This window comes from Microdochium trichocladiopsis (assembly GCF_020744255.1).
Source record: "Microdochium trichocladiopsis strain MPI-CAGE-CH-0230 chromosome Unknown B0I36scaffold_3, whole genome shotgun sequence".
Classification (NCBI taxonomy): Eukaryota; Fungi; Ascomycota; class Sordariomycetes; order Xylariales; family Microdochiaceae; genus Microdochium; species Microdochium trichocladiopsis.
The window spans coordinates 2,016,598-2,032,638 of record NW_025763546.1 but is presented as its reverse complement, the minus strand read 5'-3'; the positions used below and the strand labels follow the sequence as shown (position 1 = coordinate 2,032,638).

The 16,041-nt window shown below is 56.7% G+C and overlaps 1 protein-coding gene across 1 annotated transcript; it reads left to right on the top strand.

The window, feature by feature from the left end:
- Nucleotides 1-6,083: 6,083 nt before the first annotated feature.
- B0I36DRAFT_89128 (uncharacterized protein) lies at nucleotides 6,084-6,651 on the top strand. Its single transcript, XM_046163532.1, has one exon. The coding sequence runs from the start codon at nucleotides 6,091-6,093 to the stop codon at nucleotides 6,538-6,540; it is 450 nt and encodes a 149-aa protein (XP_046015272.1). The 5' UTR covers nucleotides 6,084-6,090; the 3' UTR covers nucleotides 6,541-6,651.
- The last annotated feature ends 9,390 nt before the right edge of the window (nucleotides 6,652-16,041 follow it).

Genomic DNA, 16,041 nt, shown 5'->3' with positions numbered 1-16,041 from the left:
GATGATGAATGAGACACGTCGATACCCATAACGGAAGGAAGGCTTTTCATGGGATTTCATGCGAGGACTTGGGGCAAGCGAGATGCTAGCATCATTTCGGACCAAGTAATAGAAGGCCACTGTTTTCTGGGCACTCGTTACCATAGTGTCGACCGTGAAGCGATGGTTGACCCCACAGCGAAGGAGTGTAGCACTACAGTGACTTGGTTGCCAGCAGTGACACACCCGGTGGCGCTCTGTTGATTAACATTGGCGAATGGCAGTCACCATATTTAAAGGTACAGATGCCCATAGTCCATGCATCCTTAGGTAGGTCGAATGACGGAGAAGCCACACATGATATGACGCTCACACGCCCAACACCCTGTGGTGTCGAGCGAGAACGCCATAACGACTTGATAAATAGTAACCTGCTAGGCTCCCTTGGGGTACAAGCAAGCTTGCGCAGCAAATCATGCAGAAAGTGCCTCTGTGCTGGAGCCTATAGTCAAGAGGGGGCGCTCGAAAGTCATTGTCGAGCGTTGGAAGTCAACCCCGTCTTCTTAACCGCAGGCAGGCGGCACACGTTCTGAGGGCAAAGGCCAGGGGCATTGAGCCAGGCAAGCCGTCCAATACATTGCCGTCTCAAACTGTCTAGAGCTAGCAATCATCAGGCGGACACCCTTTGGGGGCCGGCTTGAGATGAAAACTTACACGCCGCCGGGACTGACATCTCCCCTCACAGCCTCCCCTTCCTCCTTTCCCTTTCCCTTTCCCCACGACATGGGCTTCCTACGCGCCGGAAGAGATGCTCCCTGGCCGTGTCGTGCCGTACCGTGCCGTGTGGTGTCGGGGTGAGCTCCTCCGCTACGAAATTGGATACTATCGTGTACTCTGCTGCCGACCCTGTGCGTTGTTACACATCGCTCCGCCCCAAAGCGTCTCATCCTGTGTGAGAAGCCATTCACTTTGCCGTGCAGTCAAAGGCAAGCGGTCAGATTTATGGTGTATGTTTTTTTTTTTTTGTTTCTTTCTTCATGTTCGTGGAGGCACTGGAAGGAACTCCAAGTGGAGAGGTATCCGGCACGGGCGAGGTCAGGTAAGCAGTAGACTATGGGCCTACGTGCGCCGTGATTGCGTTTTCCACGTATATGGGAGAGATCCTTTGTGCGCGGTTTGGTTGGTATACTTCTCTTTCTCGCGGCACTGCTATAAATCGTACACGGCTTCACAGGATCTATCTATCTGTGTCTCCCCTCTCTCGTGCCGTATGAGGTTACCAAGCCAAGTGCGGGTAGCACGCGTCCTCGATGACTTGGGCCCGTCTGTCGTGGGAATGTCGCTGGCGGCCGCTCGCGGATCTTACCTTTTGCAATTTCCTATATCTATTTTTCCTTCTTCATCTTCTATTGATGGTAAATTTCTCTCATGTTCTGTTCTCTCCTCGCCTCTTTGGACGTTGCCAATCTGAGTGAGCATTGGGCACACTGTCCCGTGTCTCCAAGCCCGCTTTGCATGCGTTCTGAGACAATGCTCGTGCTTCTGTCGAGGCGGCGTCGAGGAGCGAACGGGGATCTTTTTTTGTCATGGATATGGAATTCCAGGCACGGCAAGCCGTGGGAGAAAAGACAAAGGCCCCAACGCCGCGGCCGCGTGAAGACGGTGGTGAAGGATATCTCCTCCAGGAGGGGTGAGACATCACCCTTCTGAGGAGGGAGAAGAATAAGGAGAAGGAGAAGAAGAAACGACAGATCTGCAGAGGCACGGATTCCTGTCTGTTGGATAAACGGCACACGCTGAGAAAGCAAATCAAAAGAAAAACCAGACCAGGAAAGCAAAAGAATGCATGCAGTAGCAGCAGCAGCAGCAGCAGCAGTAGCGGCGCAGGACGGCACAGTCCCGTGACAGCGGCTGGGGTTTCCAGGCTCGATATACACATGATGATGGTGACTGCATTCTCGGGCGCGGCCATGCAGACAGTGACAAGGAAACACATGGGCTTAGAGGATCGATGTGACTTGGGCGATTCACGATCCGAGAGCGCGAGCAGTGGGGATATTTCCTACATATACTTTCACTTGGAATTCAGTCTGCCATGAAAAGAAACAACCGTATGTGAGTACAACCGTATGTGAATACAACCGCGGGAATAAAGAAGAACTTCAGGATAATTTAATCATCCTTCCATCGTCATGCCAAACAACACAAACCTGTTTGCCTGAGATCTCCCGGGACGTGCGGACAAGGGTATCATCGATGCGTCCTAGACCTCCGCGGCTAGAAAGTTTCGATAGTGAAGTGAATAAAGAACACAATATAATCATTGATCACAAAGCCTCAAGATCACCATTACCCCTTGCTGCTCCGTCCATGTTCATGCGATACGCCGGCAACAAGTCAAGAGACTTGGGAAACTACATTACCGCCAAAATGACATCTTGCGTCCCACGAGGAAAGCCTTCAGCACATCTAGTCATTGATCCCAAATGCTCCCAAGGATACAGGGCGAAGAACCCCCAGTCGTGTCAAGTCCCCACAACACAATGATCTACACAGGGGATTCCTGGCCACATGGTCCGCTCGAGGCATCAAAGTAATCCTGCGTACGCGCGTCGTTGCAAGTGTGTTCACGGAGAAACCCTCTGATGGCTCATCAGCAATCCCAGAGACACGCCGTTGTTAGAGGGCATCCATGTTACACGACGGAGAGAAAGAAAACCAATCACAGTCTGTTTTTCTCCATTTCCTCTGATACCACGCTCGCCAGACAGCCCGCACGACCCCCCAAAAATGGCGGAAAACCAGGAAGCGTCTATTCGAGACATCACCGGATATCCCTAGAGGAGGCAGGCCAGAATACAACAAATCACATGCAGCGTGCTTGTTGTTCTCAGGCCATCGCCAAACAGCCTCAGACGCGCCGTGGCCACCACCAGCACGGCCCCGGCAATGACTCGAGGCCCGCCGTCGCCTTGCATGATGTGCAGTGCAAGCAGAAGTGGCGGCATGACTCTCCCTCTCGGTCTCTCTCTTTCCATCAGCAGAGATAGCAAGTGCATGAGCACGTACCCGCCTCCACACCCACCCACTCACACCACATACCACACACCTGCACACATGCACGAGTAAACATGCGCCACAAAGAAACCATAATTCATCCCCGGCGGAGTTCCGGTTAGACCATGAGGACCGTGTATGCACGAGCACGCGGAAAGACCCAAGCAAAGACACGAGCACAAGCCCCCAACACGTCTGTGGCGTTTTTTTCTTTTCTTCCTCGGCTGTTCAATGGGGACAGGCAGCCTTCAATATCCGGCTTACCAGCCAACCAGCCAGCCTGTCAAGCCAACATGCAGACCTGACTCGAGAAGTGAGACATTGTCCCATGCATGCCGATCTGGGGGTGTCAATGTGTGTGTGTGTGGGCGCGTGCGCGTATGTGTGACAGGAAATCAGGGGACCACGGAAAAAGCCGCCCAAAAAAAGCAAAGAGACGGCCGGGACCACATGGCAGCAGCCAACAACAATAACAGACAGGAAAAGAAAAAACAATGCTAGACACAGACGTTGAAGAAACCACGACGCCACCGCCATGACCTCTCGCTCTGCTTGGACCACACTCACTTTGCGCTGCTTCCCATTCTCACCGGCGATCAGGGTCATAAGAACCGTCAAGAGAGGAAGATCAGCGATCTCGATCGCGATCTCGAGAAGTGAGGCATGGGAAAGTAGAAGGACGCGGAAGACGAACGGGAACAGAGCCAAAACCAGGCTTTGACAGGTCGGTCCAAGTATGGGGCCAGCAGCGCCATGACCAAGGATAAGGATTCGGGAGCACCCCGTTCAAAACCACCCTAGGCGGCGATCGTGGGAGCGATCTTCAGGCGCCTGGAGAGAGAGGAGCCCTTGGTCTCGCGCCAGCGCGACCCTCAGACCCTTCCTTGTCCCTGTTTTCCCAGCGGATCATGAGTCCGTGTGTCTTTGGAGGGAGCGTGTGCTCCACGAGGACCTGGATCCAGGCACCAGTAAGCAGACTAGCTCGCTGATTGGCGTTTGGTTGAACAGCCACACAACACGGACGCTCTCCACATTGCGTTTGCCCTGTGCCCGTGTCGTACGTCCCCTGGACGTTCGAAGGACTTGACGGCCAGATGCGATCTCGAAAGTGTAGTGTCTTGCGTTGTGCCGGTCGGAAACGCCAGCATGCCGGACGTGTAGGAGATACTACCCGAGACAAGGGATCTTTGTAACTAGACCCTTATTCATTACTCCGCATAAGCTGAAATACACACGGCATTTTACATTTCCACTTGCGCCATGAGCTACTTTGCCACCGCGTCAAGCAGCTACGGAGTTCCAGGCGCGATTTCCACCAAATAAGACCGATGGGTAATGCGGAGCTTGGGGCGTGTGGGAAGGGCCTCCAAGTTGAGGCAGGCTTCGGCGTAGAGAAGGGACGCCCAGAGAGGCCATGTAGCTATCTTAGTTCTATACATGCGGGCAACTAGTACCATGGAACATGCAAAGAAGGACGGGGCTGAGGCACAGTCTGTCCTTGGTGCAGGAAGCTATACGGGTTCTGGGGGCCTCGAAAAACGGTATAGCGTCAACGAAGTGTCTACATGTGCCGGCCGAAATCAAATCACCGTGTAAGTGAGCCGGCCATTCCCGGACGCTAACCTAGCCTCAAGTAGCTTGAATGTGATGGCCGTGGTGGCGCGGCCGCAATAATGAACAGTCCCATGGCTCTGAACGCCTCAAAAGCCGTAATGCAAGCCATCTTTGCTAGCGGCCTGGCGCTGACGCTGAATTTGCGCTCTCTGTTCGCTTCGTCCAGCATGTCTCCTCCACATACACGCGCTAGGCTCGGCTTGGCACTCGTTCAGCTCGTCCCTTGGCCGAAATTTGATCGGCCACCACAGTGACCTGGGCTTGGGGATGTATCTGCCATAATCGACGCATGGGTGTGTTCAATAGTTGCCGCTGCTAGTCAGCCTCCGGGGCTGCTAGCATCAGATGAGACGACTGGCCCCGTGGCTGCTCGATGCGCTACCTGGCCGTTTGACGTTACGCTATCCGGAGCCAATGTTTGGCCTTGGTGGGCTTGCATGCTTATCGAGACTGGCGAGGAAAGTTCCAGCCGCCATCCAATAGCTCGGCTACCTCGCACGAATATGTTCGAACATGAACCAAGTAATGACCGAGGCCAGCAAACGGCAGGAACGCTGGCTCCGGCTTCTTGGCTTGATATATCCTCATGCCGTGTGGGTTTTGGGACGGCATTGTTGACCGCAGTCGAGCAACTCAATAACAAGGAAATCGCCCTTGACCAAGGACTGCAACAGCCGCTACAGCACCCGGGTGAGGCTGATGTATCGGGGTTAGGTCTCCTTGGAGGATTAGCTCTCTGAACCCATTGCACAGTGTCGAGAGAGCCATAGCTCGATCGGCTGACATGAGGTTGGTACTGTTCGAGTAAGGTCAAGAGCCCGCGTTGTTCATGGACAAGGTCTACGGCAGCAGAAGGACGGCTGATCGGGCCACACTGTCAGATGGAAGCCGCCGTAGAATGGACGTAGAAGCGACGTGCAGCATTGCGGACAAGCGTGCGTGTCTTAGTGGGATGCAGGTCCCTGAGTCGACATGGCGAGTTTTAGGGGTCGTTGGTCGTTTCCATGGAGGGGACTGCCCGCGGGGCGCTGCTCGCTGCAAGGCCATGACGGCGGCCGAAAGGTGGTTGTGTGGACTTTGTGTGTCGGCCATGGTGTTGCGGGTGTTTCAGTTGCGCCGCCATACCTGCATATGCACGTCGAGTCATGGTGGCGGAGGGACGGAGCCGTGTTGGCGTGCCAGTAATTAGTTTGGCCACATGTGCGCATCGCTATCCAGCCAGCGGAACACGCCTTGCGCGTAGCCGTGCGGGATGGTGACAGATGCCATGTGGCTGGGCTGGCGAGGCGTCGTATCGTTGGCCGACGCCGCCGTAGGCTTCGCCGTCAGACCACGCAGCTGACGCACGGGGTCGGGACCTCCCCAGTAGCGAGCTGGGCAGCTTCAAAGTTGAGCGCGACAACACTCTGGAGTTTGTGTCGTTGTTGACTTGAGGCCTGCATGCGGGCGTCCGTGGCGCAGGCGGGGGTGCTGCAGGTTGCAGCAATCGAGACCCTCGACCTCGCTGCTTCCACAGCTTCCACGCCTTCCAGGCTCTGTTGCGCCTTCTGGGACAGCAAAACGCCTGATGATACAGCTGCCCTAGGCCGCCCTGGGCAAAGCAAACACGGCCGTGGTGCCCCGGACTGCACACGAACACATCCAGTAACTACATCGCCGTCTCCCCGGCCACAACTGCCAGCAAACATCCTGTCTGAGCGTTCTCCCACGAGTCCCCGGCCGAGAGGCGTCGTCCCCTCCTCCGAAGCAAGCGCCCGGCCCGGTCCTCCTCCACACCACTTGCATCATCCTCATTTCCCATGCAGGCCGGCTTCAACACCGCGCCCGCACTACTTTAGCACATCCAGGACAAACGTCAGCGCCGGTGACCATGCTTCCTCTGCTGCGTGACACCTTGCCAAGCTGCCGCTCTCTGGTAGCGTTGCTCCAGTGCTGCTAGCTCCCTCCCTCCTGCGCCCACTCGAACCATCGGTTGACTCGTGGCCGACACATGGCCCATGGCACGCCACCATCCGATCCCCATCTCTTCCGTGGCCGAGATAAGCCCCATCAGCCTCGACAACAGCGACGGGCGCAAACATACAGACACACTCTCTGCCCAGAACAGCTGAGATGCACCATCGTCACACAAGAGACCGCGCTTGTGAACGGCTTCGCGCCGTCTCCAGCCCTCGCAGGAGCATTAGGTCCCCCCCCAACCCACACGTGCAGCTCTATGTAAGGACCTATGACCGGTCCAAGCCTACGATCGTCAGATCGCCAGCCGTTGTCTGTGGGGAGACGTCACTCGCATTATGCACTGCATGGCAAAGCAAGCTAATCGAGTCAATGGCGGTGGCTCGAGCCTCACCGCAACGGGCGGTAAAGCAGGTTTTCAGCATGCGCCACGACGAGGCGGGCGCAGGCCCGGAAATCAAGCGTTGCTGTATCGACAGGCGCGGTATCATGGGGGACGAAGCCTCGGTGGTCTCGCTCAGCGCACCAAACGAGCGAGACGGGCTAAGTTGGTCGTGTGACCGATGGTGTTAGACATTTGTACCAGAATGAGGCCCTTCCAGATAGCCATACGCCCAGGCTGCGCCTTGTCCAATCGCGGGATCATAGAGAACCACGTATATCTTGCGTGTTAATGGTGGAAGCAGAACGTTAAGCGATGCGCATGACGAAACCGGGATTTCTATTCTGCCGGTGTTGCCCACTTCTCCAAGCGCGTCTCAGTTCCGGGCGGACCGCCATGGAACGAACCGTCCCACCAGTAACAATAATGGAAACGGCCAGCTGCAATAATCAACAAACAACGACGAGTACAACGAAAACAAGAGGCTGCCTCTCAGTGGCGAATCCGTCTTCCACCGTGACAGTCCAAGTCACTTTCTCCCGACAATCACATGAAACACTGCCCACAAAAACAGCTCCATGGACCCAGCCTGTCAAATGCTAAAAGAGATAACGCCGCGGTGATCACTGTGTTCTTCCGCCACATTGTCATGTCGAGAGACAAGGCAGTCTCGAACCTTGGTCAGACTTTCGACGTGCTATTTCCAGCATCATGCCTAGAAGATTCCCCAGTTTGGCAAGTCGATAACAGGGGGGTCCCTGGCCGGAGCGTTATCCGCTGGAAATGTACTGCAACTTACGCATGCCTGCATAAGTGAATAGATGAGCCGTCCCCATCCCGACGAAACAGGATGTTCTATCCACACCGCCGGTCTCCATTCCTGGCTTATTAGTCCGGCCGGCGATATGATGCCCCCGCAACTGATCCCGCCGACATCAAACAAGGAAGAGCCATGCGCGCAACAGCAAACACAAAAGTAATACACATGGGAAAATGGTACTTTGGTAGTTTGGGTGCGCGTGTGGGTGTGAGTGCGTGTGTGTGGCGGCAGAACAAGCATGCTCATACGTTTCGTAAAATCGTTCCATTGCAGACTAGGTTGGCAAGTCCCCTTCCCTCTGTCTGTATCTTTGTGGCGCTAACTGTGGCCACGCGCGGGTGCTTCAGTCAGAGACAAGTGACATGGCGCTAGCACGCCTATTCAGCACCCTAGGCCCTATCGAGCAAGCGGGATGAGCCCTAGTGAGTGTGTCAGCGATGACCAGCCCGCGATAGCGCAAGCTTGTGCATATGGTGGCTGGAAACGCGGCCTTCCATGCTGGCCTTCTGGATCAAACTCCACGCGTGGTCATGACTCCAAATATTCTACGGGGACCATGGCTCGGTGATACTCCACAGCTTGGATTCGTGTGCCCAGAGGTACGTACCTGGGCCCTTTTGGTGTTGTGGTGATGCAGGGACCAGTCCATTCCCACTCCCCTCCCTCTGCTTCCCCAGCACGTGTGCCTGGTGGCGTCGTTGTGCATGGGACGAGTTCGCGCGGTGTAGGTCGGGTAGGTCCCGATTGCCCAGAGTTCCCAGGCTAAGGTTTTGGGGCCCTTTCATGCCTGGCGTTGTCCGGTTGGAACATTGTCTCAAGGAGCTTTCGGCCATATTCACGTGGGCGACAACGCACCACCGTTGGGGAGACATGGTATTAATCTCGTTCCCCACACAAAAAGGACCCAAGCGTCGCCACGCCGGGGGTGGTCTCTTGTCGTCGTCGCCGAGACACTGTTCTTGAGACATTCTGGAAGAACTCGAGGCACCACCGTTAAACCTTTTGCGCGGGTGCCCAGGTCCTGGTAGCCTTGCCCGCAAGGGAGGGAGGGAGGTGCCGAGATTGAAGAGGATCCGAAACGAGACAAGGGCCCGCTCCCGGGTTATGGCAGGCAGAGTACGGGGGGAGTCCCTGGTCCTCGCATGGAACATCCAGAGGACGAGCTCTGCGTCCTGCAGCACCGTTGTCGGCTGTAACCTGTGGACCACAGGTACATGCTGGGAACACCAGCAGGGGGAGCCGGGCAAGCCCGTGTTGCTCAATGCCACCACCCCCAAGCCTTGCTGGTAGAACTGCCCCGGGGGGGGGCCCTGGATGGGGTAAGGGTATCTGGTATTGGCCTGCAGGGGACCGCTCCACAGATAGCCCGGGCTGACACGCATGCCAGGCACGGGGAGACCGGCGGCCCAGGCGGGTGGCATCATCCAAACTCGAGAGCCAATAGCATTTTCCTCCGTCGCCAGTAGTGCACCGACGAGGTTGGAGGTCTGGCCGTAGTGCTCCGTGCTTGGTGTGCGGTGGAGCTCAATAACATGATCTTGCAAGGCAAGGGCCCTTCGGTACCTGCAATGGGTCGAGTTCTCGAACGCTTGACAGGACTTGGGTTCGGATCGCACTGGCCACAGAATGGCTGGTTCCGACTTTGCGGTTCATTGAGTCCTCGCCATGCCAGCTCTTTGAACGCCCCGCTCCCGCACCGCGTGGGCGTCGATAGCTCCGGCTCGCCCACCGGACGGGTTGCGCAGTTGAGACATTTGAGCCGCAAATGCAATTTCATAGACATTGAAATGTAGGATGGGAGATGACGATGCTGAAGACAGGTGGGTACTTGACGGCAACCCGCGGCTCATCACCAGCCTCGCCCACGGTGTGTCCACTGAGCATTATTGCAAGACATTATTCGCCAACGATGGCGGTGACGAGATGGGCAGGCATGTATAGTGTGAACTGCATGCAGGTCTCCAGCGGTGTTGCGCCAAGCGAGTCGAAATGTCGACTAGACCTCGAGCATGCTCCCCGCAGACAACGGAATAGACGAAGGCTCTGTCCGTCCCCGCCTTGCATATCTTGCGCGTGAATCGTACCAAATGCTTTGTACAGTAGGCACAGATGGCTCACTTGAACATCAAAGGACCTTCCTATCCGTGGAACATGTGGGTGTGCTGCCTTGGGCCGAACCCCGGAGGAGGGTCAATGCTGCACACCCGCCACGGGAGGAACAGACGGGCGGGAAAGTGCACGGAGCAAGCGGCTGATCGTCTTTTGGTGCCTGGCCTGGCTCGGCACGAGACGAAAGGGACATCGAGCAACTCACCTGCCAGACCAGATCTTGACGCTGGACGATGTAACCTCCCCAGCTTTTGCCGTGCACAACTTGCGGATCTGTGACGCTGCGTTGCCTCGCGTGAAGCGTCTCCGAGCATTCCACTTCACATGGGCGGGCATGGGATCGCAATATCAACACGGGACGAGTGAAGACTGGTTTGATAAGCCACTGGATAACGACAGCATGCTGTGATAGCACGACTAAGTGGCGACTCGCTGTGGGGGCGCGTGGGATTGCGACGCCCTTGGCAATCTTGTTGCTGGTACTTGGGGGCGGGGGGTGTGGAATAATTAGCCGACCACTTCTCGAGGCAATGAAGTGACAGCAGGAGGAACCTTTGGTCTGCCAGCTGCGCACTGGGTCATTAGCGTGGGCGCCATTGCACGGCAACCACCATTGTTTGCCAGCTCACAAATGAGAAGTATCTTGCATGGCTGGTCACAAAGATGTAATTGGCTCAGCCGAAGAGTTAGCTGTGCAGCTTCAATGACTACCTGAATTCGGGCCCAGTCAGCGAACTTCACCAGATTACGCAGATCGATAAAGCGTTGTGCCGCCTCGCCACATATGGAACGTCCCCTACCAATAATATGGTGTTTGTGTCGTTAGTTTACATGTGAGCGCGTGCTGATCTTGAATATAAGCTATTGGTGCGCCCGCGTTCCGTGGGAATGGGCAATAGTCCACGCTCGACGCATCACCGCCTGCCGATCGTTAGTCAGGGTCCTTTTCCACTACTGCTAATCCTGGTTTTAGAACTGCGGAGTGGAATGGAAAGCAGGCGAGTCGAGGCAGATCTCGCCCGCTAGTAAGGCGCAGTCTGCTTTGCAACACCTGACAAATGGAGAGAATGATGCTCCCGATATAGTGAGTCAGGTCAGGACTTGGTGATCTGCGTTCCTCTGCGCTAAGATGCTGCCAAGTCTTGGAGCCATGAGAACGGGATTTAGCACCATGTGTGACGGCTGGCAGCATGTCCAAGGGTTTCGGTATGACGTGGAACACACCGTTCATTGGCCACAACTGCGCTATGCTTGATGGGAAATAATGATCAGCTTTCTCCAAAGTTGGAGACTCCTACCGGCACTGGCCGTCGACATCCCGCGCACGGCTTAGGTTTGCACGGACCAACACATCGAGCCCTTTCCAAATCAGGCCTGCGAGCCTTCCGTTATGTCATCTGCGTGGTCACGGCTGGACATGGCACGTCTCGCGATAGCCTCTTCATGGCTTTCATGAAAGTTGCAAAGTGGTTTTCGGGTCTTATCGCAAAGCTCCTTCGGCGGTATGTCGTTACCTCACTGGGTCTGGCCCCAGTGATGGTTGCTCCACAAATCGCGACGACACAGAAATTCGTCAGGACATTGCTGAAACCATGGCGACGACCCTGAAGGAAGGCCGGCACTCAAGAACGCTTCGAGAAATCACCGGGAAGCCTCCTATTGGTCAGTAGGTTTGAACCTGCATTAGTGGCACTGTCTTCATGCTACTGGGACAAATAGCATTGTGGGCCTAGCGCATGGCATTGTGAAGGATCCTTCTCCTTGCACACTCACTGGCCGTTGTTGTTGTTATTGTTGGTGATGCTGCTGCTGTGGGATGCTGTACGCACTGTGCATGCTAAGGTTCCAGGCAGTTGACGTTGAGCCTGCGCTTTCGAGATCATCGTGCTCCGTGTCTATCAGTGGTTGTACACGAGCTTTGCAGACCTTGAGACCAAAAGACCAGAAACGCGGCAGATGCCTAACGGTTCTGATGCCGGGCAGTCTGAATGTGCTGGGGAGCACCCGAATGTACTTTTGTGGTGGCTTTGGATGGAGTGAAATGGAGAGATGGTACCACATGCTGTTATCGACGTCTTCCCCGTTGCGTCGATTGCTGCTTCGCATGCCTCGGGAGCGATGTGTGCTGCAACCCGTGCTTCAGCTGCGAGCCGATACGCTCTCGAAATCCAGGACATGCACCACGCCAGACAGTGCCCTTGTCACCGGTTCGTCTGCCTGGTTCGGGTGGGCCTCCGTGTCTGAGCCTGGTCGGCTCTGTTAGGAGGACTGACTGGAGAGGCCTGACGCTGTGCAACTCGTGAAGCTTGGCTCTGCCTCGTGCAAGGAGCCCAAGGGCACTTGAAAGCAGGAGGCTTATCTGCGTGGGGAAGCCGGTGATACTGAGTGGTCTTCTAGACCTTTGTGCAAGATTGGCAGGTCTTCCAGCCCGGTGGCACCCGTCGGCCTGCGGGTTCCGACGTGCGAGGGCCCTTGCCCATGCAGCATTGCCGCAGCCAGGCCTGCATGTGCAGCGGCGTGCAGCGACGGTTGGTCCCTGCAACTCGCGCAGGCTGAAGGCAACGACTAGAAGTGACTTGCTCTCAAGCTCTTGGACCAAGCGCCTCTAAACCAGTGGGCGACTTCTCCGTAACAGTGGTGCACAACTGCGGTCTGGAAGCCAAGCTCGCCAGGTACACGGTATTGAATATGATGCAGGCAGGCCATGATGAAAGCGCGCTGGCGCCACCTTGGGCCTTTCGCGTCGGAGCCATGTCTCGTTTGGCGTTGGAGGTGGCGAGCGTGGGGTTTGACCGAGCGTGGGTGTTTGTCTGGGGTTCAGTCCAGATTGGGAGAAGGGACCGAGAGCTACGTGCCACCATGGTTTCTCGAAGGAAGCCTTCTGCTGCTCGTGTGAATCGGCGCAGTGTGATGACGAACGTTTCAGGGCCTTGGGCTGTTTCGGGAGCGAAGGCCGTGGGGCAGAAGAAAGCCAATATCTGTTCCGGTGTGTTGGTCCGGACAAGCATGGTGTGTGCCAGAACGGCAACTGACCTGGTGGTGTTGTGGATTGGCCACACGGCGACTTTCAGATCCTCGCTAAGGTCTGCTGGCAACCTTGATGGAATGCTGTGAGCAGGCAGGCTACGCCGTCACCGACTGAACTGTGACTGAGCGGCGTCTCTGGCCGAAATGAACCATCCTCGCGCTGGCGACGCCGCCCTTGCCAAAGATACCACCGTGGAGTTGTGCAAGAGGGGAACGGTGCGGGGTGGAAAATGGGATGTGCATTGGCGGTGCCAAGTTTGGAGGACGCGAGCACCTGGGTGATGCAGACTAATGCAGGTCCACAGCCAGGCACTTGTGCAGGAACGGCCGACCGTAATGCGCAAGCGAGGTTGTATTTAATGCGCGCACCGGAAGCGGGCGTTGCACTGCACATGTTTCTCTCAGACTCGGGGGCCGCGTCGCTCGCTCAGACTCGACTTTTGCAGGCTCCCCCAGACAGCTGCAGCAGCGAGAGGGCAGAGTCTCCATCACCATCACCTGCAGCATGCAGTGTGCAGTGTGCAGGTGCTTGGCTGCATCTTACTGATCACGGCTCTGGGTTTCAGCTCACCGCCAACCAGGAAACAAGGCTACTGTAAGCCGCTCACTGGTAGAATGAGCTGTCGAACTATCAACACAATGGTGTGTACTAGTGACCACAGCGGGTGTTCGTCGCGAAAACTTTTTTTTTTCCCTTTGCTTGAGTTTTTTTTCAGTCACTTCTTACTGTTCTTCTTTTTTCCCGCATCGTTGAGGTGTCTTGGTCCTTTCTTTTCCGGTCCCACAATGAAACGGTGTGCTGGGAGATCGGCTGGTGCCGTAACCAATCAGATTCAGGGACGGGAATTTGGAGCTACATGGCTCCCGGCGCACTACAGTATATCACAGAGGACATGATAGCAGTTCGTTCAGAAGCCCGGGATGGATCATTTGTGATGGGTCGCCGGATATGTTGGCCTTGGCTGTTCGGCTGTTCTCAGCTCGCTTATGGGTGCGAAGTCCTCTTATTGGGAAAACATGTGCGAGGTCTCCATTGCAGCGGAAAATTTCAACGCACCTCAGGTGACATTCCTTTGCCACCCGGGAGCCTGGGCGATGTCAAAGAACCTCGGGATGAGGTCACAAACTGACTTTGAGTGGCGGCCTCTGGATGGATTAGAACAGAGGGCCGCTTCTCCTTCGCGTACGCATTGGTTCCTGGCGCTGACGTGCGGTGGAGCTGCAGTGTGTGTGTGTGTGTGTGGGTGGGTGTGGCTGCCCACCTATGCAACCACTTTGCACCTGTCTCGTGTTTCAGAAACATGTGCCTGACTCTCTGGCTGATGTGATGGACGGCGGTTTTGCCGCTCCACGCGAGGCGGGCGGTGCCGCCGGCTAGAGGCGAACCGCCTTCGTGCGCGCATACGCATAAGCGTGTCAAGACCTACACAGTTGTGACGAGTCTCAACCGATCGTCTGCCTGCCAGTGGCTCCTGCTGTTGAGGAAGCACCTCGGCTAGGCTAGACTTGATGTGTGCGCAGCTTTTCACAATTGACCGAGGAGATTTCCTTTGCCGGCCGTGCGCTCTGCCCCCAACCCCGGCATCGCCTGGACTAGGCTGTGCCTGACAGAGGCCCGGAAGCTTGACTTGGGTTCCGCGGCCCGGGTTGACATGGATTCGAAGCGGTCAACCCAGAGCCAGAGAGTATTCCAAGTTGGGTAGGTCGGTTGAGTACCATGTCCAGGAAGACCAGGCACGCAGGATACGAGATAAGGCGTTGCTCGTCGGCCAAGCCGTCGGGTTGCCTGCTGCCAGGAGCCCATCTATGGTACTGGAGAATGGCCGTTGCGATGGTTTGGCTGGCGACGTAAAGCTCGACTTGCATTGTACCAGCGAAAAACCTCGAGATCTTCGATGCGAAACGCCACGCTGCGTCGACATTGGCCAGCAGCCAGGATCGGCCCTCCACTTGCGCTGCACGCACGGCCTGGTGAGCAACGCCGCGCGCATAACGCGTGTGCTCGACCCGGCGCTTCACACGCCCGAGAATGTCATGCTCGCCAATGCTCGACACGGCTGACGCTTTGCGGGATGACGCCGCTGTCAAAGAGGGCGGATGGATAGGGCAGACAGGATGTGACGGCCAGGTGCGTGCCGTCGATTCGCCCGTGTCACTGTGCAGGCGTTGCGCGGGCCGGGCGAATCGGACGGCGTAGAGGGCAAGAGGGATGCTCGACTGGCTCGACTGGCTCGCCGCCTCGCACAGATGGGGGGGCCAGCTGAGCACAACTGCGAGTCCACCCTTGCACACGACTTTGTTCCTCTTGGGCGCTCCCGCACAACCTATCAGAGGTGCAGTTTTATGCATGGACGGTGCATCGCTCCAACTGGGCGCACAGGGGCCCCCACTGGGTGCAGGCCCACTGCCCTCTTATGCACCCGCTGGCTGGCTGGAGCCGCTGCGCACAGGGCCTCTGTTTGCCTGAGCCCAGCACGGTAATCCCACTCTGGCGTGGCAGCGATCACACCCACAGCGCCTTTACGAGTCGAGAAACGCGCAGTGATTAGTCCAGCTCACGACGAAGGACGGGCGCCCTCTTTGCCCGCCCGCTGGCCCGCCCCCGTCAACCTGTCAAGCGATGGCACTTGCCAGTGATAGGCACAAAACACACATCACGAGTCGACTTTTGCATGAGCATCTGGCCCAGTTGATGTGCTCTGCTGAAACCGCTAGCCTGCCTCGCCTCAAGTGGGCGACAACATTCGCCTCCCGGCCGACTGACTGACTGACTGGTGTACCACAGGACGGCACCAGCCCCAGAGGCCCGCAAAGCCCACCCGGCGCAGCCCAGCATTGCTCCGTCGGCTTCTTACTGGACCTTGCTCTCTGCTCGAGTCCTGCCCTGTCCTGCTCCCGCCTCGCCTCGCCCAGCCAGACCAGCAAATCCGCCTTCTCGCCGTACCCAGTTGCAGCTGACAAGCCTGCTGTTGGCGCGAGTGCCTTAGCGGATGCCCTTCTGCTTTGGCTGTCATGTCCCGCAGGGTCGAGAGGGTCCATGAGGGTCGTCCTGGCGAGCTAGAGTCCATAGGGAGTTCCCCGGCTGGCCGCTGCGTTG